This window comes from Amblyomma maculatum, unplaced genomic scaffold, assembly GCF_055883805.1.
Source record: "Amblyomma maculatum isolate TAMU_Amacu unplaced genomic scaffold, ASM5588380v1 scaffold_13, whole genome shotgun sequence".
Classification (NCBI taxonomy): domain Eukaryota; kingdom Metazoa; phylum Arthropoda; class Arachnida; order Ixodida; family Ixodidae; genus Amblyomma; species Amblyomma maculatum.
This window is the reverse complement of record NW_028146738.1, coordinates 24,189,629-24,213,172: the sequence shown is the minus strand read 5'-3', so window position 1 is coordinate 24,213,172 and position 23,544 is coordinate 24,189,629. Positions and strand designations below refer to the sequence as shown.

The 23,544-nt window shown below is 48.3% G+C and overlaps 2 protein-coding genes across 2 annotated transcripts in view; one reads left to right on the top strand and one right to left on the bottom strand.

The window, feature by feature from the left end:
• The window catches only part of LOC146172381 (piwi-like protein 1), a 197,773-nt gene that overhangs the window by 76,918 nt on the left and 97,311 nt on the right, over positions 1–23,544 (bottom strand). Inside the window, exon 10 of the mRNA XM_084585935.1 lies at positions 18,121–18,199. Within this exon, the coding sequence (XP_084442061.1) occupies positions 18,121–18,199 (79 nt within the window). The remainder of the gene's footprint in view (positions 1–18,120; positions 18,200–23,544) is intronic.
• Positions 12,892–14,974, top strand: LOC146172383 (uncharacterized). Its single transcript, XM_084585936.1, has one exon. It carries the CDS (start codon positions 12,982–12,984, stop codon positions 14,941–14,943), a length of 1,962 nt encoding a protein of 653 aa, XP_084442062.1. The 5' UTR covers positions 12,892–12,981; the 3' UTR covers positions 14,944–14,974.

Sequence of the window (23,544 nt, the reverse complement as noted above, 5' to 3'; positions counted from 1 at the left end):
GTCGCGCCGGCTGCTGTCCGGAATGCATTCACTCGTCGGCGATCCGGTTAGGCCTAAGTCCACTTCGGTACTGTCTGCGGCTTCGGCATCACTTGCTGTTGGCGGCGGACTATTCTCGACGCCAGCCGAAGGAACTGTGCGCTTCTTGAAGTTGTAGGCCGATCGTTTCTTCTTTTTGCCAAACATGTGACTCGTGGCAAACTTCGGCATTGCTTCCGACATCGTGCCGCACTCGTCACAACCCTACGACTGAACAAGGAGAAACGCGTCGCCTGCGGAGGAGCAGACGACGGGAACTTTGCCCGGCCAATCACAGCACGCTTTTCAATCACGTGTGCTAGCTCGACGAATAGAACCGTGCATTTAGACTTTTTTTATGCTTGGATTTCAACACCATCATAAGCCGGCGGAGGCACTTGTGGCAGGAAATGGGAGAAGAAAAGCTGCTCTTTCCAACGAGACCAAGATGGCTGCGATCGCGCGTGTAGAAAACGACCTACGCGCCTTAGAAAAAAAAACGTTTTTGCGCGTATTTCAGCTCACAGTGATGCTATAAATTGATTCTGTGGCCCAAATACTGCACCGTGATATATAAAACCTGGTGAATTAAAGGGATAATAGCTACAGATTCTCAAAATTTCAGTTTCAAAAAATCGATTTCCATGTCCCCCCTTAAGGCTCGACACTCGATCGTTGGCAAAAGCTTGAGCGGTGAGTCGTCATCGGCTGATGCAACAGAATCGGCTGCCTGGATTACATTTGCAGAGCCAGATATCCTCGAGCGCTACGATCCGGCAGACATATATAACGCCAAAGAGACGGCATTGTTCTACCAGATGCTGCCTAATCGCACACTGGCTTTGAAAGGTGATCGTTGCCACGGCGGCAAGCATAGCAAGCTACAGATCACAGTCCTCCTGTGCGCCAACATGGATGAAAGTGACAAGCGTTTGCCGCTTGTTATCGGGCGCAACAAAAAACCACACTGCTGCTTAAGAACTCGCGGCAACTCGAGATTGCCTATACATCGAACAAAAAAGCATGGATGACCCGCAGTATTTTCCGCAGTTGGCTGCAAGATCTTGAAGAAGACATCAAAGAATCCAGACGCCACGTGTTCCTCATCCTTGACAACTGCTCCGCGCATCACGTTGACGACTTGGAGCTTGCACATGTGGAACTGCAGTTGCTCCCACTCAACTGCACATCACTCATCCAACCGCTCTATCAGGGCATAATTAACAGTTTGAAATGTGCCTATCGCCGAAGATTAGTTGACAAGCTGCTCCTCGACATTCGGCTGGAACGGTCAACGAAATTTGATTTGTGTCAAGCGCTCGAGATGCTGTCCGCATCCTGGAAAGTAATGCCAAAAAAAATCATTGAAAACTGTTTTCAAAAAGCAGGCCTTGGAGCAGACGCTTCCGCACCAGCTCTACCTGAAGGTGGTTTGTCCACGCTTGAAACAACAGAAGCGCAGGCACTTCAGGGGTCTTGGGAGCGCCTTCGCAGCGGTGGTGCTGTGCCGGAGGGCGTCGAGATCGACGATTTCGTTCTTGGTGATTCACGTGTCCTCGCAACAGAAGAGGTGACCACGGAATCGATCCTGAACGATGTGGTTCGGGAATTGCACGGTGAGAGTGACGACGAAACAGACAATCAGGACGAGTGTGGCGACGTCCTCACCTCCCGTGAAGTAGTCGATGCGATTGACATACTGAGGCGCTTCGTGGGCTCTACAGGACAGGAAGAGGCTATGCGGTCGTTGTGGGCCTATGAACGGTGCGTAATGCTGTTGTTGAATGCAAAGAATACTCAAAAGAAAGTGACGGACTACTTTACCCACAAATAAAAGTTCTAACGTGTGTGCTTCGCACCAGCAACACCATTTGAGAATTTTATTTGCATGTTATGAGCCTAATTTCACCGTAACGAAATTTCAATGTAACGAATTCAAGTGCCGATTTTACGGACTTCGTTATATCGAGGTTTAACTGTATAACAAAAAACTACTAGTTTTTATTTTTTTTTGCAAAATAGAGTTAATTTAGCACTTCCATAGAAAAAAAGACAAATTTATGCACACCTAATGACAGGCTACGACCTTTGAACTGCTGCTGCTAAAATTATGCTGATGATATAGTTGCACTCTGGGGTTACAATAGAACAAGTGGACATAAAATTTTTGCCAGTCATTAATGTACGAATTATTAAAACTTGGGCAGAATGCTGATTAACTAAATAACTGAAATCTTAGAATCTCTCAGAGAAAGACAGAAACGGACTGCATATTTGTTTTTAGGATGCCAAAATACACTAGCCACAAAAGTTTCATCTCTCATTAACAAAATTTGGTCAAAAACCAAATCTGCGTCGGACAATAATCCAAATTAGCCCAAGCTAGCCTCCATGCTAATCCCAGAACAGGCACAGACCTCCCATGGAAGTCGTCTTGCTTAAGGGGGAGGCTACCCTTGAACACCAACTTTTTTATTTCTTGAGGTATCTAAATGAAATTTTCAGGGTATGCTCATAGTACACACATTTGAAGAACTACCAAGTTTCATGGAGCTGGGCTCATCGGTTCTCAAGTTAGAGGAGTATATCAAGATAGTTTACATAGGTCCCTAGGGGCGGGCTTGGAGAATTTGCAAAATGTGCTAGCAGTGTGAAATTTGTTATGGTCATTCCTGGACAGTTTCCCCAGGGCAAGACAATTCCCTTTTTCCAAATTTCCTCTCTGAAAAATTTTAGTACAGCCCCAAATTTCGTGTTCAAATTTACACCTGACTTAACGATATTTTAATTGACTGCCCCTAATTACACACGAAATATTTTGAAAAAAACGAATTGTCTTGCCCTCAGAATTTTACTTAGGTATATAACAAAAAAAAACTCATGAAAATCCAATAAGCGGTTCTTGAGCTATGACTTTCCCTAGCAGCCACACCGTGCAAAAAATTGATTCTGAGAAAACGGCTCTCAAAGGTTGAGAGAACAATAACTTTTTTGTTTCTTAAGTTATCATGATGAAATTTTCAAGACAGGCTCATGACATTAACAAATGAAATACCACCAAGTTTCATAGAATTGTGCACGCTAGTTCTCAAGTTACAGAAGCATATCAAACTGGTTCGAGTAGGTCCTTTATATCAAGCCTGGAGAAATTGTGAAAGGCGCTGGCATTGTGCAATTTGTCATGCTGATTCCTAGATAGGTTCCTCAGGGCAAGACAAAGCCCTTTTTCTAAATTTTCTTGCTGAAAAATAGCATAGAATTGGATTTTTTATTATCAATTAGACCTATGTTGATTAACCAAATTAATTATGACAAATTCCAGACATATTTTGAATACATGGGCTTGCCTTGCCCTCAAAAATTTATTCAGGTACAGTCGAGCCCACTTATAACGGCCCCACTTAAGACGAACACTCGCAGTTATCACGAACAAGTCCGGTGCGGCCGTCAAAATATACATTAGGGCTATGGCGCTCCGTCGATCTCAGCTGCAGCGAACATCTGTGCGACTAGCCGATCGGCTACTGCGAGCGCCTTGGTGCCGCGGACCACTTTCCACATGCTGAGATCCGTCGATCCTGAGCTCTGCAAGCCGCGACAATCGGCATTCCCGATTCCCCTGCGGCATTTCGCCCTAGCATGGTGGGCGGCGCAGACGCAGCAAGCGGTTTCCCGGTTTATCTATCGCGGCATCTCGCCAGAGAAACGAGGAGCGGCCCAAACGCGACAAGCGACTTCCCGGGTTATCTTCCGCGGCATAAGCGCCGTAACGAAAAAAAAAAAAGCTAGCCAAGTCTGCACTGAATGCGTGTCGCACCTCGAGGCATCGTGAGCGACCACGCAACGTTTAACACGTTGCACGAAACCACTCAGAGGGCACGACGAGAGATCGTAAATCCGGCGATCGCAAAAATGGCGAAGCCAACAATGACAGCAAACAAAGAGCCGTAGCAGACGACGCGGGGAGGCGGAGACCGACGCGTCAGCGGCTGCAGCAGCCAATAGTAGTCGGCCGATCCCCCGCGTTCTCGCGGAGCGCACGCTTTGCCCAATCGCAGCCTTGAATTCGAGCGCGGGAAACTTGAAAGCCGCCATGAGGCTCTCAATCAGTAGCAAGCCACGCCTCGACCGCGCCGCCGTCGCCGCCGCCGAGGGTGGCAGAAGAAAGCGCAAGAATTCACAAACAAAACAAGACCAAGATGGCGGCGCTCAGTTCGGCGGGAGAGAAATGGTGCGCGCGCGAAGTTTGGGAATTTTCGGCGCTTGCTCGCTGCTCCGCGGCTGCCGCCGCTTGTTAAATAATTAATTTCGAGTATTTCTACGGCGAGTTGGACATTGATAATTACAGAAATGATAGTTTATAAGACATACTACCGGAATATATAATCTTCCAAAAATCGACTTTTTCGCGATTTTTCGGTTTTCAAAGGTCGCGTCCCCCCTTAATGCCCTAGCCGAAACTGCTCCGAGGGCACGGCAAGAGATCATCAAACAGAGAGCACAAAAATGACTGATGAAGATAACATACAAAAAGAGCTGGAGCAAACAACACACTGGGCAGCCGGTGAAGGTCACCGCGTCAGCGTGTGCAGGAGCAAAAAGTAATCGCCCGATACCCCACGTTCTCATGGGCCATGCTTTGACCACGCCGCCAAAGGTAGCAAAAGAAAATGCAATAATTCACAGACAAAACAAGATCAAGGTGGCAGCACTCTGTTCATAACGAGAGGAATAATAGGCATGCAAAGTTGACGCTTGCTCATGTCACAGGAGCTGCTGCGCCTTGTTATACCATTTCCACTATTTTATGATGAATTGGGCATTGATAATTACAGAAAGAGTAGTTTATACAGAGGTACTGAATAGAGTTGAACCTGGATGTAACGAACCTCTATGTAACAAATTCCTGAATTAAACGAATTCCCCAAAGCCACACCCATTGAAGCCAATGTATTTTCGGCCTCTACGTAATGAAGGCGTTGCGGCGGTCAACCTTGATGTTACGAACTCTCGAAGCTGATCAGTCATTTTTCGAGCTTTTACTGAACATTTGGCCGAAGAAATGCATTAATTTAGTGACAATATTAGAACTCTAAGAAGCCAGCAGCTACGTGAACGCCTGTAATCGCAGAAATCAAGCAAAATTGGCAATGATGATGACAGTATTACCTTCTAGCGCCGCTTCGTGGCTAACGCAGCAGCCTCCTCAGGTGTTGGTAGTGTAGAGCAACACCAGGTGGCATTAGTGGCTGCAGTCGATTTCTTTGTAGGAACTGTACGTGCGTATAGCACATGCAATTTTTGCAGACTTTGTGCATTCGCCATCTTGTCTGTTGTTCTGCGTCTCATGTGTCTGCAGATTTGTGGTGTTGGTTCGCCCGACGTGTTTCTGAAGTGCTAGGCCAGCCTTTCTGCCTGTATTCGTGAAGCTCCGCTTGTATCTGCGGCGTCAGTTCGTCGTGATGAGTTCAACGGCCAGAAAACGAAAAGTTTTGTCATTTCAAGACAAACTTGCCATTTTAAATGCGGTCTCCGTAAGCGAGAAGAAGGATGTAGCCGTCGTTTCAACATCCCAGCGAGCACCCTGTCAACTATTTTGAGTGCGGAAGAGAAGATTAGAAGTGCAGTGGAGTCGGGAACAAAGGCTAAGAAAAAATTGAAACTGTCAACATATGATGATGTGGACAAGGCAGTGTTCACGTACGTGGTTTTTGGACACGCGAGCCAGGAATGTGCCCATAAGCAGAGCGATATTACAACAGAAAGCGAAGGATTTTGTGTGCATCTTGGGCCAAGATGACTTCAAGGCAAGCAACGGGTGGCTACAAGGTTTCAAAAGCCGACACAATGTTATCGGGAAAGTTATCTGCGGCGAATCTGCCTCTGCAGACAGCGATGCTGCTGCTTCATGGGTGGCCGACACGCTTCCTGGAATACTGAGTCGCTTCGAAGCGGCTGAAATCTATAATGCCGACGAGACGGCTCTTATCAGATGCTTCCGGGCCACACGCTAGCACTTAAGGGGGGACGCGGCACTTGAATCCCGAAAATAGGCCCCAAAATCGCATTTTCAATCTTTTCATTTTTGCGATCCCGAGACCCGTCTGCACCGATCTGCAAATTTCGGCTTCAAAATTATGTGTATTTCACGCGTTATAAGCATTAATAGCAGCACCTACGCGCACGCGGACCTTTAAATTGAGGTCGAAATTGGTCCTTTTTCAGCCGACTGCAGCACGGAAACTACGCGTTTCACCGGCGCCATTTTGGTCTCGTTTGAAAGCTCGCGCTTCCGGCATTTTATTTTTTTCAGCAAGCAACCCTGAGCTCTACGTGGGAGCGAAACAAGCAACAACAGAAAAAATGCGCGGCGCGGGATTCTATTGGTTACTTGAAGCATGTGACCATCATGGCGGCTTTTGATTGGCTAGGCATTGTCGTGAACGTTGTTCGCAAAAGAACGGTTCGTCCGCGCGGGGAACACTCGACCTACCACCCACGCTCTTTCGGACACTCGGGCGGTCTAATTTATGACCTCCTGGCCCCTTCGAGGAGGACGCTGCTCGACCCCCTGGGTCGCGCCAGGCGCTCGCTGTTCCTGGAAGGCCCCGCTCAACGCCGGAGCCTCGAGTGGGGAGAAAAGAGGGGTCTTCGGGGCGAGGACGGGGAGAGCGGGGACAATGGAGAAGACGGGAGTGGGACACAGTAGCGAGGAGTCGCTAAACGAACTTGGTGCGAAACGGACGCGTTTGAAGGTGCTCTCTTTTCTATTACCAGTAAATTCAGTTGTTGTTTGTTCAATCGTTTGCTTTTCTTCCTAACGACAAGTATTAACGAACGATTAGACATATCAGACAAAAAGCTGGTGCCGAAACCCGGGAAGAAAGCGAAGAGAAGAAATTTAGATCAACGAACCCTGGATATTCGCCTCATTGTGGTCTTTCATCGCAACGGACAAGAAGTCTAACCAACGCGGCCGCATGAAGTCGTCTCATCCCCTGGTTAACTGAATTTCTGTGATCCTCAGCAACGCTGGTTCAACGATGGAGCGCCTATTCAAAAAACGTAAGGTAGTGCGCACTCAAGTCACCAAAGTTATCAAGGAATGCCTTGAGCGACTCGATGAGCTAACACAGAGCGATGCTAATGTCGTGCACGCTCGACTAACGTCCCTTCATGCTGAGCTAAACTCTGTGAACAGTCAGCTCGAGGAGTCACTGGAAGATGAGCAGGCCGAGACAGAGTACGAACAAGTTTTTGAGTACAACGATCGAATCGTAACTGTCTTGGCCAAGCTGCAACAGTGCATCTCAACCCCGACTGGAAAATCATCGACTCAGCGGGAGAATAACGCCGCCCAGACAACGACCACCTCGAAGATTAGGGTCAAGCTGCCAAAGCTGGAGCTCACAAAATTCACCGGACGGCGTCATGACTGGCAGGCCTTCTGGGAGGTGTTCGAACAAGTTGTCGACAAAAACGAAGAACTTTCATCTGTCGACAAGTTCCACTACCTCAAGGCATCTGTCACCGGGGACGCCGCCGCTGCGCTCGCCGGATTTCCATCGACGGCACGATGCTACAGCGACGCCGTGGAGCTCCTCAAAAAACGCTTTGGGAACGAAGAGCTCCTAATTCAAGAGCACATGAAGAAGCTTATTGACGTTCAGCCAGTTCGCTCCTCAGACGATGTACGCGGTCTTCGCCGCCTCTACGACACCCTGGCTGCACACATCAAGGGTTTGGAGACACTGGGCCAAAAGCAGGACTCCTACACCACGCTTCTCATGCCGATTGTACAACGAGCACTGCTAACGGACATCCTACTCGACTACAGCCGCAAATGTGTCATCGAGACTAGTTCCATGGGCGGGAACGAGGAATTGACCAACGGCACTTCGGAAAGCTCAAACGCAAGTGACAAAGGTACGGTGACGTCCTTTTCACGTCTTATTTCTTTCCTCAAAATCGAAGTCGAGAAAATTTGGCTGCCTTAAAAAGCATGGATTTGGTCAAAAACTCTAAGGAAATCAGAAAAGGTCAGCCGAAGCCACCTTGGAAATCTCATAAGCCCTTATCAACCGCAGCAACCTTGCATCAAAACGCAACCAAGGAAGGTTGCTTCTTTTGTAACGCCGAGGAGCATCTGACACAGGAATGCGATGCCAAACAAAGCGTGGAGGAAAGGAAACGGCTTCTGCAAGCGGCAGGGAGATGCTTCAAATGCACGCGAAAAGGGCATCGATCAAGGAATTGTAATGTTCACCTAAAATGCATGAAGTGCGGGAAGAAGCACGCGACTGCAATTTGTGATCCGTCCTATGCGGTAGCGCGCCAGAGGGAAGCCACTAGCGGAGTCACCAACGCGCAAGTTAGCCTTGAAGTTGCAGCAGGAACAGAATCCGCTCCCGCGAAAACTGTCCTGCTTCAAACGGCGTCAGCTAATTGCGGTGGCCTAAAGGCCTGGGCGCAACTGCGAGTACTTTTCGACGGCGGAAGCCAACGCTCGTACCTGACATCTGAAGCATCAAAAAGACTGGGATGCAAATTTCTTGGTGAAGAAATTCTAACCGTCGGTGTCTTTGGCGGTCACCAAGAAGAACGAGTGTTCAGGAGAGTATTGGTCGAAATTAAAACTAAAAAAGGGAAAACATGCAAACTGGAGGTTCTGGAGACAGACGTCATTTGCGATCAGCATATCCCAAAACCACCCGTGGCATTGATGGACAGGCTGAGAACGCTCGGTTATGAGCCCGCCGATTCCAGCAACGACGGAGGGCCTGGAGATATTGGGCTTCTCATAGGCTCCGACCACATTTGGGATCTAACGACCGGCCGATCCACCAAGATTGGCAATAGACTGAGAGCAGTTGAGACAGCTGTAGGTTGGACCCTTCAGGGACCAGTTCAGGGCATGGACGAAGGACCCTATTGCATGCAAACGGTTGCCCTGCGAACATCGATCACAGAAAGAAGCGCAACGGACATATTAACGAAATTCTGGACCTTAGAATCGATTGGGATAAATGAAAATGAATCCAAAACTGTAACCAATGCTGTCGTGGAGTTTTTTGAGGACACCGTGCAGATGAAGGAGGGTCGTTATGAGGTGGCCCTTCCATGGAAACCTGTGACAGCTTTGGAAGATAACAGGGAGGTTGCCCTAAAGCGCCTACATCAGCTCACAAGACGTCTTCAAAGATCCCCAGAGCTACTAGATGAGTATGACGTGGCTATAAGGCAGTACAGCGCACTTGATATGGCGGAGTTGGTTGCAACAAATGACAGTGGCGCAAGCCCTGCATACCACATGCCGCATCAGGCTGTCATCCGCGAGGCTCACAAGCTGCGCGTGGTTTTCGACGCCTCATCCCACAATAGATCAGCAAGATCTCTGAACGACAATCTTGAAAGTGGACCAAATTTAACGGCTGACCTCGTGGGCATGCTGCTAAACTTCCGCAGGCACAAAGTAGCTCTAGTAGCGGACATCGAACAGGCCTTTTTGCAAATTGCAGTGAGACCAGACGACAGAGACGCTTTGCGTTTCTTGTGGTTCGAAAAGAAGCCTGAGCCAGGTGGCCCTCTTCCACCAATCTTGACATGGCGTATGAAGAGAGTCCCATTCGGAACGACTGCCAGTCCGTTCTTGCTCTCTGCCACTCTCCAACATCACCTAAAGAGCGCAGAGGAGCAGTTCCCGATCACTGCAAGCCGACTACAACGCAGCCTTTATGTCGACGACATACTGATGGGAGCCGAAAACGAACAGGCCGCACTGAATTTGTACAACGAATCAAACGCAATTTTCGGAGCAGCCTCGATGAAGTTGCACAAATGGGCATCTAACAGCGAGCAGCTTTGTCGAATGTTTGAGCAGGACGCAAAGGGGGCCAAGCCTCTTGGCTACCTGTCAGGTGTGTTTAAGGTGTTGGGACTCACTTGGGAACCAAGTACGGACATGTTGACATTCTGCCCTTGCCCCGACAGAATCGCCACGAGCGAGCCACCCAGCAAACGATCCGTCCTGCAGACCACCGCGCGGATTTACGATCCCCTAGGGTGGCTATCCCCTTTCATCGTGCGAGCGAAGGTGCTATTTCAGCAACTTTGGCACCTGAACATAGGATGGGATGATGCCCTGCCTGAAGGAATCGCAGCAAAGTGGGCGGATTGGACTGAGGAACTCTCTTGCCTGCCCGAGGTCAAGGTGCCGCGATACTACAGGGCCAAAGCAGGCACAGACGCGACAGCCAGTTTGCACATTTTTGCGGATGCGAGTCCAGTGGCTTACGGGGCAGTTGCCTACCTGACGACAGATGGCGAGGATGGTACCGCGACGGTAGTAATTAGCAAATCGAGAGTTGCCCCAATTAAGGAGCTTACCCTTGCCAGACTGGAGCTGATGGCATGCCTGCTGGCAGCACGGCTGGGCCGCTACATTCTCGACCAGTTAGAGGACACTCCCCAAAACGTCTATTTGTGGACAGATTCAACTATTGCATTGCACTGGATCCATGGAAACGCGGATCGCTGGCAGCAATTTGTACGCAACCGCGTTGTCGAAATTCAGACACTGACCGGAGGATTTACTTGGAAGCATTGCCCCGGAAAAGAAAATCCGGCAGATCTCCTCACCCGCGGTCTACCTGCACAGAAGTTATCGAAGAACGGGCTTTGGTGGACAGGTCCACGATGGATTTGCATGGATGAACGCCACTGGCCTCAGAGCGGAATCGCGCCGACATTCACCGAGGCGGAGCTGGAACAAAAAAAGGAAGCGAAGGCACTCGCTACAGCCGCAGCCGCACCGACTACGGATGCCTTGACAGAAATACAACGTTTCAGTTCCTTCTCACGCTTGAATAGAGTGACCGCCTGGGTTCTGCGATTTGTCGCTAAAGCAAGACGCCAGAAAAGCGAATCCGGTCCTTTAACGTCAGAAGAATTGAACAGAGCAGAGGAATACTGTATTCTGCATGAGCAGGGCGCTAGATTTGCCAACGAAGTGGAGTGCGTACGAAACAGCCGGAGAATCGCATCACACTCGCCGCTAAAGAATGTGTCCTTGCAGCTCGACAGCCGCGGTATTCTTAGGGTGCACGGAAGGCTTCAACAGAGCCAACTGAATTACGACGGCAAGCACCCCATCATTCTGCCCAAGCACAGCGATTTGTCCAAGCTCATTGCGAAACAGTGCCACCGACAGGTGCTGCATGGAGGCATCCGCGATACTCTGACTCAACTCAGAGAGAAATTCTGGGTGATTGGTGCAAGACAGCTGGTGAAGAAGGTAGTCAAGGAGTGCGTCATACGTCAGCGCTACCACGCGCAACCAGCTAACGAGGTGTGCGCACGCGCCACTTCCACGAGAAAGAATAACCGAGGCCCATCCGTTCCAAGTTACCGGGGTTGACTTCGCCGGTCCTTTGCTTGTCAAAGAGAATGGTGCGTCAAAGGGTTGCAAGTGTTACATCACTCTGTTCACTTGTGGCGTCACCCGAGCGCTCCACCTTGAATTGGTGAGTGACATGTCAACACTGTCTTTTCTTTTGGCTTTCCGGCGATTTATCGCCCGTCGAGGTATACCTCATACCATATACAGCGATAATGCACTCACTTTCAAAAAAGACCAGCAAGGACCTGGCTACCCTTTGGAACATTATCAGAAGCGATGAAGTCAAAAACTATTTCTCAAACACCCGAGTGGAGTGGAAATTCATAGTGGAACGCGCACCGTGGTGGGGTGGCTTTTACGAACGACTTGTCGGCTTGACCAAGCAAACTTTGAAAAAGGTGCTCGGAAGAAGCTGTCTTACTTTTGAACAGCTCACCACGACGCTAGCGGAAGTGGAGGCCATCCTCAATTCGCGTCCACTAACGCACGTGCACACCGAAGCGAACGAGCCTCATCCTCTTTGCCCGGCTTCGTTTCTTATCGGCAGGAGGCTCACCGCACTGCCAGATGTTCCGCTTGTCGAACTGACTGCCATTACTGGAGCGACCCTACGGCAAATGTTCACGAACAGAGCACGACTCCTGCGCGGATTCTGGCGGCAAAGGATGAACGAGTACTTGAAAGAATTGCAAACCACGCAGCTGCACCAAAGGAACCCAACCCGGAGTCTACAGGCGACATTGTGCTGCTCAAGGAGACTCTACAGCCCAGACAGCTCTGGAAGATGGCGATAGTCGATACGACCTTCCCCGGACGCGACGGGCGAATTCGATCCTGCACCGTAAGGCTTCCTGGAGGAACCACCCTGCGTCGTCCACTACAAGTGCTGTACCCAGTGGAGCTCGTGCAATGAGTGCGTGTCTGTGAAATGCCTGTGCCATTTCGGGCGGGAATGTGTCGTGAACGTTGTTCGCAAAAGAACGGTTCGTCCGCACGGGGAACACTCGACCTACCACCCACGCTCTTTCGGACACTCGGGCGGTCTAATTTATGACCTCCTGGCCCCTTCGAGGAGGACGCTGCTCGACCCCCTGGGTTGCGCCAGGCGCTCGCTGTTCCTGGAAGGCCCCGCTCAACGCCGGAGCCTCGAGTGGGGAGAAAAGAGGGGTCTTCGGGGCGAGGACGGGGAGAGCGGGGACAATGGAGAAGACGGGAGTGGGACACAGTAGCGAGGAGTCGCTAAACGAACTTGGTGCGAAACGGACGCGTTTGAAGGTGCTCTCTTTTCTATTACCAGTAAATTCAGTTGTTTGTTCAATCGTTTGCTTTTCTTCCTAACGACAAGTATTAACGAACGATTAGACATATCAGACAGGCATGGCTAGCGAAGCTCATAGTTCGTGCCGGTCGCCATTTTGAAGAGGCATCGCTTTTGTGATCGTGCGAGGTTCGTCATGCCCGGTGGTGCGAAAAAGTTTCGATCTAGGCATCATTTTGGCCGTTCACGGAAGAAAGGTAGGGGCAGGAAGCGTAATGATGCTGCTACCGCGTTGTGGGAGCATGCGATGGACAATCGGGCTCCGAACTCGCCCAATAACGCCGTCGTAACCGAAGACGCTTCCCCCGACAGCGTGCGCGGTGACTCCGGCCGCGTAAACATCGATGTTATCGACACAGAAGTGCACGAGATCGCTTCTTCTGATAGCATGAGCGGTGTCGACCTCGGCTGTGCCAAGATAACCATCGATGCAGTCGACGACGGAGAAGCGTGCAACAACAACGACTGCGGCCGTGTGAGGGTGGACACCCATGTTACGGACGACAGAGAAGTGTGCGAGGCGCGCGCCCGTGAAAAAGCAGCACTTCAGCGACTTTCGTTGATACCGGCAACGACACGGAAGATTGGGCCTTTCGCAGAGGAAAGCAGTGCGGTGACGACGCCAGTGTCTGATCAGCGCCCCTCTCCTTACGTGATCGTAAACCTCGACTCACTGAACTCGCTGCTTCAAGTTTTGCGATGCGAAACATGCCATGAGCCAGTGAAAGTAGTGAGGGGCGATCGCGACTACGGCCTCGCGGCGAAGCTAACGGTCGTATGCAACAACTGCGGAGATATCGGGGCCGAATGGAGCTCGCCCCGAGTGGATGGTCCAAAGACATGCAATCCATTTGATATTAACCTCCTGGCTTCAAGGGCGATGATATCTACTGGAAATGACCAAACAGCCATGAATGATATATTCGCGGCAATGGGATTGTCCCGCCGTGGGATGCACCACAAAACATTTCAGCGCCATCTGAAGCAGAGTTTGGCGCCTGCTGCCATGCAAGCAGCTGAGGTTGCTATGAGCCAGTGTGCACAAAAAGTGGCCACTCTGTATGAACAGCTATGTTTTGATCATAGAGGCAACATAGCAGTGTGCTTTGATGGCACTTGGCTAACTCGGGGTCACTCCTCACACATCGGCGTTGGTGCCGTAATAGAGTTATTTACGGGATATGTATTGGATTACATTGTGCTGTCAAACTTTTGTTTAGGGTGCGAGGTTGGACCCAAGCCAGATTCTGAGGGCTATGCAGAGTGGCAGGCAACACATCAGTGTCAAAAAAATAGTGAGAGTAAAGCTGGTCACATGGAGGTGGAAGCTGGCCTCATACTTTTTCAAAGGTCTCTCCAGCGACATGGATTGCGATACACAACCATCTTGTGTGATGGTGACAGCCGCACATATGCTGCAATCAAAGAAGCCAAGGCGTATGGCTTTATCGATGTCCAAAAGGAGGACTGTGTGAACCATGTTCAGAAGCGCATGGGCACGGCACTACGGAATTTAGTGCGAAAGCACAAAAGTGAGGGAAAGCGAAGTCTTGGTGGGAGAGGCCGGCTAACGAACGAGCTCATCACAAGACTAAGCACATATTACGGCCGGGCTCTAAAGTCTAATGATGGTGATGTGGATGCAATGCAGAAGGCAGTAATGGCAACATACAGGCATGTAACATCCACAGACGAACGTTCAGACCACAGCCTATGCCCCACTGGAGCTAATTCTTGGTGTCGTCACAACGTTGCAAAAGCGAAGGGCGAGCCAGAACCTGGGCACCACTACAACTTGCCAAAAGATGTGGCAGAAGCCTTGCTTCCTGTGTACACCCGTCTCTCTGAAAGGACCCTTCTACAGAGGTGCCAGCGCGGGAAAACTCAGAACTCAAATGAAAGTTTTCACTCTGTGATATGGGGCCTGGTATCAAAGGAGCAGCATGCTTCACTCTTTGCCGTGCAAGCTGCTGTTGCGGAAGCTGCCTTACGCTTCAACACCGGAAATTTACATGCATCCACAGCAATTCTGCAACAGCTCAGTCTGAATATAACAAGCACTGCATCCCAGAGGGCAAGGGAGAAAGACCTCCGTCGAAGTGCCAGCTCCAAGAAGAAGCGAGAAGCCTCTCTGAGCATGAGCAAGCTGGTCAAGAAAAGGCATAAAGATGGCATGCATCCAGATTATGCCCCTGGTGCATTTCCTTAAGATTTTATTGGTTTTCTCCCAGTAAAGATATTCTGACATGTTTTTCCTTGATTTCTGAAAACATCAATTTTGACACTTCTGCAGTTTTGGAGGGAAAATAGCATCTGTTCTATTTAAGCTATGAGCATAATTTCTTTTGTGTGAGAAAGATAAATGCATGCAGAATGCAATATGCTCAATTTTAATGCAGTATTTGCTTTAGAAATTTTTTGAAATGGGTCATGTGTTTGACATGCAAAGATGGAATTTTTCTCTTGCAACTTTGATGAGCTCTAACTCTAGTTCAAATTGACCTAGAATATTAATTTATACCTTATTACACTCCTTAAGCATTCCAGATTGTTTTTATAATCTAACAACTGCGCTTGGATTTTCTGTTTAGAAGCTAATTTTTCTCCAAACAAAGAGCCCAGCTTTTACTGTTTTTTGGTAGTATTTCAGAAACTACTTGCCCTATGAGAAAAATAATTACAGTTTTGGAATCAGCATGTCAAAATACATAAACTGTGAAAATTTGGTTCATATCTATTCATAAATAAGAAAGTTGCCTCCTAAGTGTAGCATCCCCCCTTAAAGGAGATGACTGCCGCGGCGGAAAGCAGAGCAAACTCTGCGTAACAGTTCTACTGTGCACCAAATTCGACGGCACTGACAAGCAAGTCCTGTTAGTTGTAGGAAAAAGTGCCCGTCCCAGATGCTTTAAGGGGACGAAGCGTATGCCTGTGAAATACACGGCGAACACTAAAGCGTGGATGACTCTGGCAATATTTTCTGAATGGCTGAAAGACTTCAACCAGGATGTCAAGCGGCAAGGCCGTCAAGTTTGCCTACTTCTGGACAATTGCGCTGCGCACCATGTTGAAGGCCTGCAGCTGTCTCACATCAAACTGCACTACTTCCTGGCTAATTGCACATCACTAATACAGCCACTGGATAAAGGAATAATCAACAGTTACAAATGCTGTTACCGGCGCCGACAGATACAGAAGCTTCTTCTGCACATCCGTCTGGAACAGGAGCTGAAGATCGATATTTATCAGTCAGTTGAAATGCTTGCTGCCTCCTGGCAAGAAGTCAGGGTAGAGGTTATTAAGAAGTGCTTTATGAAGGCAGGGATTACAAAAAACGCACAGGCTGGTGCCGACGACAAGGAAGAAGAGACTTCAGCTTCATCCGATGTGGCCGAAGCGTGGGAAAAGCTACGCAGCAAAGGTGGTGTCCCCAACGAAGTCGACCTGAGCGACTTTTTGTTTGCAGACAACGCCGCCGTAGCTACGGAAGAAATGAATGCCGAAAGCATGCAAAATCCCGATGTCTGTGATGATGGTTCCCGAGAGCCAGATCCATGTGACGTGCCCACCGCGAAGGAGGTGATGAACGCAATCGACGTACTGCGCCGTTTCGTCGGCTCGCGCGACAACGAAGGAGCATTACATGATTTAGCTTCATTGGAGCGCCGTGTTGTGCCTTCGCTCGCGCAGAAACAAGCAGAGATTACGCAGTTTTTAAATGTAAAATAAACGCTCAAGGGTGAGTTCACCTTCACTAATATCTGAAGCCTTTCGGTTTCGTTTCTGCATCATTCGTGCGAGCCTTCATACAAAACCTGCACGTAATGAAAAATTGCGAATTTTTGTCAACTTCTAAATATCCAGGTTCAACTATACAGTCGAACCCGGTTATATTGAACAAGGATATATCGAATTTTGGTTATATCGAACTCACGGAATATCCCTTTGAAAATTCCATGTAAAAGAATAGGAAAGCCGCGTCATATATCGAACTTAATTTCAGCGGTCGTTCGATATATCGAACTCCGCACCACGCACTGGAAAGTGTGCCTTCCCCAAAGACGATCGCATCACCCTTGGCCGTTTGTCGCGCGACGTTTTCAAGCCATGCGCGGAAGGAATGAGAAGGAACAGTTCGGCGACGGCTGGTCTGGGCAGCGCCGCGCTCATTCCCCAAAGGCGTGCGCATCTGCAGTTATCGTTTCCCGCGCGCCAACGCATGACGTTTGCAAGCCATGTGCATGGGTGTGACCATTCTTTTGGCGAGCTTTTTCTCTCCAGCACGCGCTACACATGCGCCAAGCCAGCTAAGACCGTTTTCAGACAGACCCTCTGCGCGCGGCGGCTGACGTGGCTATGGCGCCTGCGGACGTTAAGAAGCGGCAGCTCTCTGTGTTGTTTTTTTGTTGTTTTTTTTTAGAGTCATTCTTTTTTATCGTTGTGCTGTTCGAACGTTAAACGGCGGCAGTTCTTCTTTTTTTTTTTTTTTTTTTTTTTGCGGGAGTCGTTTATCCTGCATTTATGAATCAACGAAAGCACGCGGTCAGCTGCTGCGATCATGACGCCCGCCCCAAGCGCGGCGTGGCTTGTGCAATCAAGCCATCACGGGCACTCTGCCAAGTTCGCTCCCCGCCACCGCAGGAGCTATCAAGAGATAAACGCACCCAGATGTTATCGCTGCGCAGCATCTTGGCACGCTGCCAATGAGCTGTGGATGAGACGACCGAAACGGACTGATGCGCGCCATCGACATGCAAGCGAAAACGCTCGCGATTTCTGCCGCGGGGACACAGAAACCTTTTGAGCTACCGCGGTGGCTCAAGCGGCGAGAGGGACGCAGTTCCACGTCGCTGAGATCGCTCAATCGCTTGCACGTGAGCGAGCTGGCCTTTACGCATTTTTGTTTTTCAAATTCTCGGGTACAAAAGTGGAGGGTGGGTTCATTATGCAAGTGGGTTGATTACGCGACAAATACGGTATCATTTTTTCACATCGTAAGTGCAGTCACAAGCCGATTTCTGTAAATCGAATTATCGATATATCGAACTATTTCGCGATCCCCGTCGAGCTCTATATATCCGGGTTCGACTGTATACACCCACCCCCCAAAAAAAGGCTTACAATATTCAGACTTCCAAAGGTCGTGTCCCCAACCGCAAAAAGATATGCTAGATCAATCAAAATATTTTGAAGAAATTTATGGTGTGCACAAAAATAGATCTTTCAGAGGCTGCTTGAATGCTTTTACGAAAATCAAGGATTTCAAAGGCCTGTACAAACCATGTATGCACACCCCGATAAAAAAAGGAACAGAAGTCATGCATGTATGTTCAGTTTGCAGCCCACCTGCTTTCATTACCAAAACAAATGAAGTGCCATGACTTACGGGTGCATCTTTCCTTGCCTTGCCCCTGTTCAGGAGGAGTGGCTGTTCATTGTCCCTGATGTCGATGTCGTACATCCGCCTGCAGGGTTGCAAGAATGATATTACTAAACGACATGATCTAACAGCCTATAGAATACAGTTGAACCTCGTTATAACGAAGTAGTACGGAGCCCGAAAATTTGTTCGTTATATCCGGTATTCGTTATAAAAGTGCGTGCCCAAATTCCCGTAAAACGAAACAAAATGTCCACTAAAATGGACAACACAAAGGTGCGAATATGCACAATTTTTTAATTAGTAGCTTAGCATAAGCATGAAATCTCGCTTTTCCTTGCATGTTGGAGAGAAAAAATGAGTACTAAGGGATGTTGCCTCCGCGCACAATTTCGGGGAGCATAGCGCGCGAGCACGTGTCGGCCGCAGTGACAGAGGCACGACAGGGGCTCAAGCCATGACGAGGCAATGGTGATGACATGCCAGTCAGATGCCTGTCAGCCATTGCATGGCCGGACAAGAGCCGCGGTGGCGGCGACGACACTTGAGTCCGGCTATGACCGTTTGTGATCATCGCTCGCGGTGATCTCAGAGGCCATGTGTTAGTTTTTGTCTCCGCCGCTAGATGATGCAGCAAGCAAACGCGCGAGCGATTACTTCAGCGCACTTCCACCATGCTCTGGTGGTGGCGTTTCAGCTGTGGCCGTTCATGACCTCAGAGATCACCACGCGCGGGTGTGTGATCTCCGAGGCCATAAGCCATTGATGGTAGGCTTCTTTTTCTTTTTTTTTTTGCCGCTGCTAAATGACGCGGCAGGCAAACGCGCGGGCGATTTAAGCACACCTTTGCGGCAGGGGATTCAATTGGTTAAAATTGCATTTCTTGAAGTTTTTCCGGCTCCTTTACACGTTTTTTTTGCCATTATAATGCAAAAAAAACTGCTTCGTTATAACCGATACAGCATCAAATTTTGAAAATTTTCTTTTGTTAAACAGAAAGAACTCCCATAGAAATAAACCACAGACCAACCAAACTGATTTTAGTTCCTTCTATCCGATAATTCGCTATATCCGTGTTCGTTATAGCGAGAATAGACTGTATAGTGTATTAGTAGATAAAATGAAGCAAAGCAGTTTGCCGGGTTCCTGCGTCACTTATTTATGGAAGTTCTAGCTGCATAATGAAAAAACAAAACAAAAATTAAGTTCAGCACTCAAATGGTATAATGAAGCATTTTTTTTTTTCATGACACGGCTAAATATGTTTGAAGGAGGCGAAAAACAACCTTAAGAAATTTTTCGATTTGTTTTGTTGTTGTTGTTGGTGTTGTTGTCATTGCATGTGCTTCTAAGACAAACTTCGTGGTCACCAGACTTGAGCAGTGTTCGGGATGTAGGTACACAGGGGTCTGGTCGGCACTAGCGATATGCCCAAGTGGCATGTTCATAGAGCGACTGAGGTCAATGACAAGCAGTTGAAAATCGCAATGTTTTGGCTCGAAGTCCTCGTGCAATTTCTGGCAAATGGATGTCGTACGCCGAAGGAAAAACTCGGCCCTTCGCATCAACATCCACTCCCAACCCAGTGATGTTTTAAACTACAGTCGAACCTCGATATAACGAAGTCCTATTTGCAGCCGAAAATTTCGTTACATCGCAAATTTCGTTACGTCGAGGTTACCATGTTTCAGCTGTCAAAATAAAGTTTAACTGGTTCGTGGAGCACTGCTAGTTGATGGGAACTTGTACAACACTTAATGAGGAAATACGCAAGAAAATCTAGTAATAGCGCTAACAAGGGCACCGGATGCATTTTTCTGTATCAGGAGCATAATGAGTGATAGCAAACACCGCGGCGGCATCATTTTTCTCCGTGTGCGCATAGCAAAGAACGAGCGCAGCGCCTAGTACTCAAAGCCGCCACAAGATGTCGCCACTGGTATCATCATAATTAAACATTTGCAGGCGGGGACGCATCAATGGGGAAAAAATTAAAAAATATATATGTTCGCATCGCTCACGCCGGCGCGTCTACCTTGGGCGTGGCTCGTTCTTGCTGACTGTGGGATTGCACTCGTGACAAAGCGCTTGGCAAACGCTTATGTGACTGTTAAGTGAACGGTTTCTATCAGTGCTTAATTACGTCGCTTTTCTTGCTCTGCACTTTATTTTATTCGCTGTTTTTATGCACGTTTTTATTTTATTTTTCTTTCGCCGCTCGCCCGTTTTAACGGTACGGTCTCACTAGCTCTATCAGTTTGTCAACACTGGACTTTTTTTTTTTTCTACGAGGACATCGCACGAAAAAAAAGAAAAAGAAAACTGATGCTGCAAGAAAATTTGGTTTACTCACTCAATGGTCGTGTTATTCATGGAATTACGAGACTGTTTCATGAATGCAAAAAATGTTTATTGGAACTTTGTGGAGTATGTGCAGTCGATCCAGTTCATGTGGCAGCAAAGAACTCCGTCAACTTCAACTGACGCTTTTTAGTCACCGTCGGCGTTATAAGGCGCTCTTATGTGGACAGGGCTACCAAAGCCTGATCATTTGAATGCGCGCCCGCGTGCTAATCACCGTCGGCGTTATAAGGCGCTCTTATGTGGACAGGGCTACCAAAGCCTGATCATTTGAATGCGCGCCCGCGTGCGCACACAGAACATCCAGCGCATCCATGACTTGCGTCGGTGTAGGCGCGCTGCTCGCCACATGGGAGTCTTGGTCAGAGTCGTCATCCTCCATTCCAGTGTCGGTGAACAAATCCCGCGTCATCCATGCCTTCATGTTTGACGTGTATTTCACCGGCATCGTTTTCTTGCCGCTAAAGCAGCGCGGCTTCTCACTTGTTCCAATTACGAATGGCACGCGTTTATCGCTGCCATCCATGTTGGCACAGAAAAGAACAGTTAAACGCTGCTTACTGTGCTTCCCACCATGGGATTTTTCATTTTGCAGCGCCAATGTTTTCTTTGGCAACAGCCGATAGAAAAATGCTGTCTCGTCGGCATTGTAAGTGTCACCGACGTCAAAGCGTGCCAAAATTCCCGGGACACGATCACGCGGCCAGTCAGAGGCTCCAATCTCGTTCGCCTCAGCCGACTCGCCGCTGGCCACCTTTCCAACAATGTTGTGCCTCTCCTTAAATCGTTGGAGCCACCCGCTGCTGGCTTTGAAGTCGTCGCACCCAAGAATGCAAGCGAAGTTCAGGGCCTTCTGTTGTAGAATGGCCCCGCTCAACGGCATGTTTTTGGCACACATATCCAAGAACCACATGAAGAGGGCCTTTCCTACGTCGACGTAGCTTGCCTCTTTTAATCTTTTCCGCTGCAGGCCCGAGCAACCCTCACTAACGGCAGTCATAATGCTGTCTTTCAATTTAAGAATCGTAGACAGTGAACTCTATGAAAGTCCATACCTTTCAGCAACAGCCTTCTTTTTTTCATCGTTCATTACTTCAGTGATGATCGTGGCTTTCATGTCCATAGAAAAAGCTTTTCTCTTGCGAGGAGCACTCATCTTGGACACAAAACTCACTGCGCGATGAACGGAGCCAAGTCGAAGAAACGCTGCTGCTGTTCGTAGGCCTCAGTTGAGCTCAACAACGCGACGCTCTTTGTCAGCCTCCTCAGGCCTCACGTACGCATATTTCCGGTTTGCACTTTCACGTTCCAAGTCTCCGACTGGCCAGTCGTCATAGCGTGACGAGTCTTGAAACTTCCGTGCCGCGGGTTTTGTATGCGCACGACAGATGGCGCGGCTTTACGTTCACGCAGATTCCCAGACTGCCGGCAAAATTTGTGCATAAAAGGGCAAATACAAAATACGTTTTGTCTCGGCTAAACTTTTATCTCTCATTCGATTATGAAAGTCTCTCCCTGGCACATGCATGCGATGCGCAAAGACTTTGTTACATCGAAAGTGCGGTACAAAATTACCTCTTTAAATCACAAAAAAAATACATGGTTTTCAATGGCAAAGTGATTGGGAAATGAAAAAAATGCGTTACATCAAGGTTCGACTGTACTGGTTTTGGGTCAAACCACGCAAGTTCATGTACTTTGCCTTGAACCTGTTCAATGTTCACTCCAAAACGTCAGCAACGTTCCTAGCTTTTTTTTTTTTTCTTTTTTAATTTGAGGTGTTTGCCATCAGGCATAGTGAAAAAGGGAGGAGGATGTGGGAGAAAGTAGGGAGTGTAGACTGGCCTCGCTTTAAAATTTGCAGAAGTCCACCGATACAAAAGCCTACAGTCAGCGTGAGAGCGGCGCCTGCACACGCTAGATTCCTCCAAGGTGGCTCAAGTCATTCTGTGGTCACGAAGACCATGTCAACCTTGCTGCAGGCTGCGAGCATTCATCTACAGTGAAATCTCGTTACTATGAACACCACATTACTAAACTTTTCAAATTAACGAATTTTTAAAGAATACACGGCAGATTTGCTGTTTTCAATGTTAAACTATTTCAGAATTACGAATTTCAAAATAGCGTATATTTCAGAATAACGAACATATTTTATTTCTTCTTCTATAATTTTGGAACATCAGTATTACGAATTCGGCTAAAATTAACAGCTCCGCAAGCTTGAAACTCTAGCGTGAAACGAAACAGAAACCGCCGATTCTGTGTGTATGGTCCGTGGGCTGTAGCTATCATCATCAGGACATCTACGACCAGCTCCTAGCGCCACCATGAAGCTATGGTTTATTACGCAGTAGCCAGCAGGCCTAGCTGCCTGCGTTTTTTTCTTCCTGTGTTGTGTGCCATGCGCGGCTCGGTCGTTCGTGCGTTCGTGCGTGCGGGATGGTATTTTAATTTTTTTTGCCACAGATTATCTTATTGCGAAGTTTGTGCGAGATTGGCGATGATATTAGCCAGCGAAGTACCAAGAAGATATGAACGCAGCTGCTTTCACTGCAAGAAATCGACGAAGGGAAAAAGCAATTCGGCTTCTACAGACAGCTACATTGCCCCATTGACTGCCGCGATCATTATGACAGACTGAGACAAGATTTTCGAAGTTCAGGGAGCATTGAAAATGGGGTCAATGAGAACTTTGATTTTTTTTTTTTTTTTTTTTTTTTCACATGGACGAAATCATCGCTCGGTGCAATCACGCACGCAATGAGGTGTTCCGGAAAGTGGAAGGTGTATATGCTGTAGTGGTGTAATGTAGTGCGCGATCGTGTTTGCTGCGCGCAGCAGAAGAAAATATTTGATTTCTTCAAATAAATCAGCTTTGGAGTTAGTGCAACATTTTCACTTGAAGTTTTGCTCGTCTACACACGTGCCTACTGCCAAGGTACGTCATTTTCATACTTAGGTTTGACCACTGGCTTAACATAGCAGATTTTTCATTACAACGATATTTCAAAATAACGAACGATTTTTTGCGGTCCCGCGGGATTCGTTATATCGAGATTTGACTGT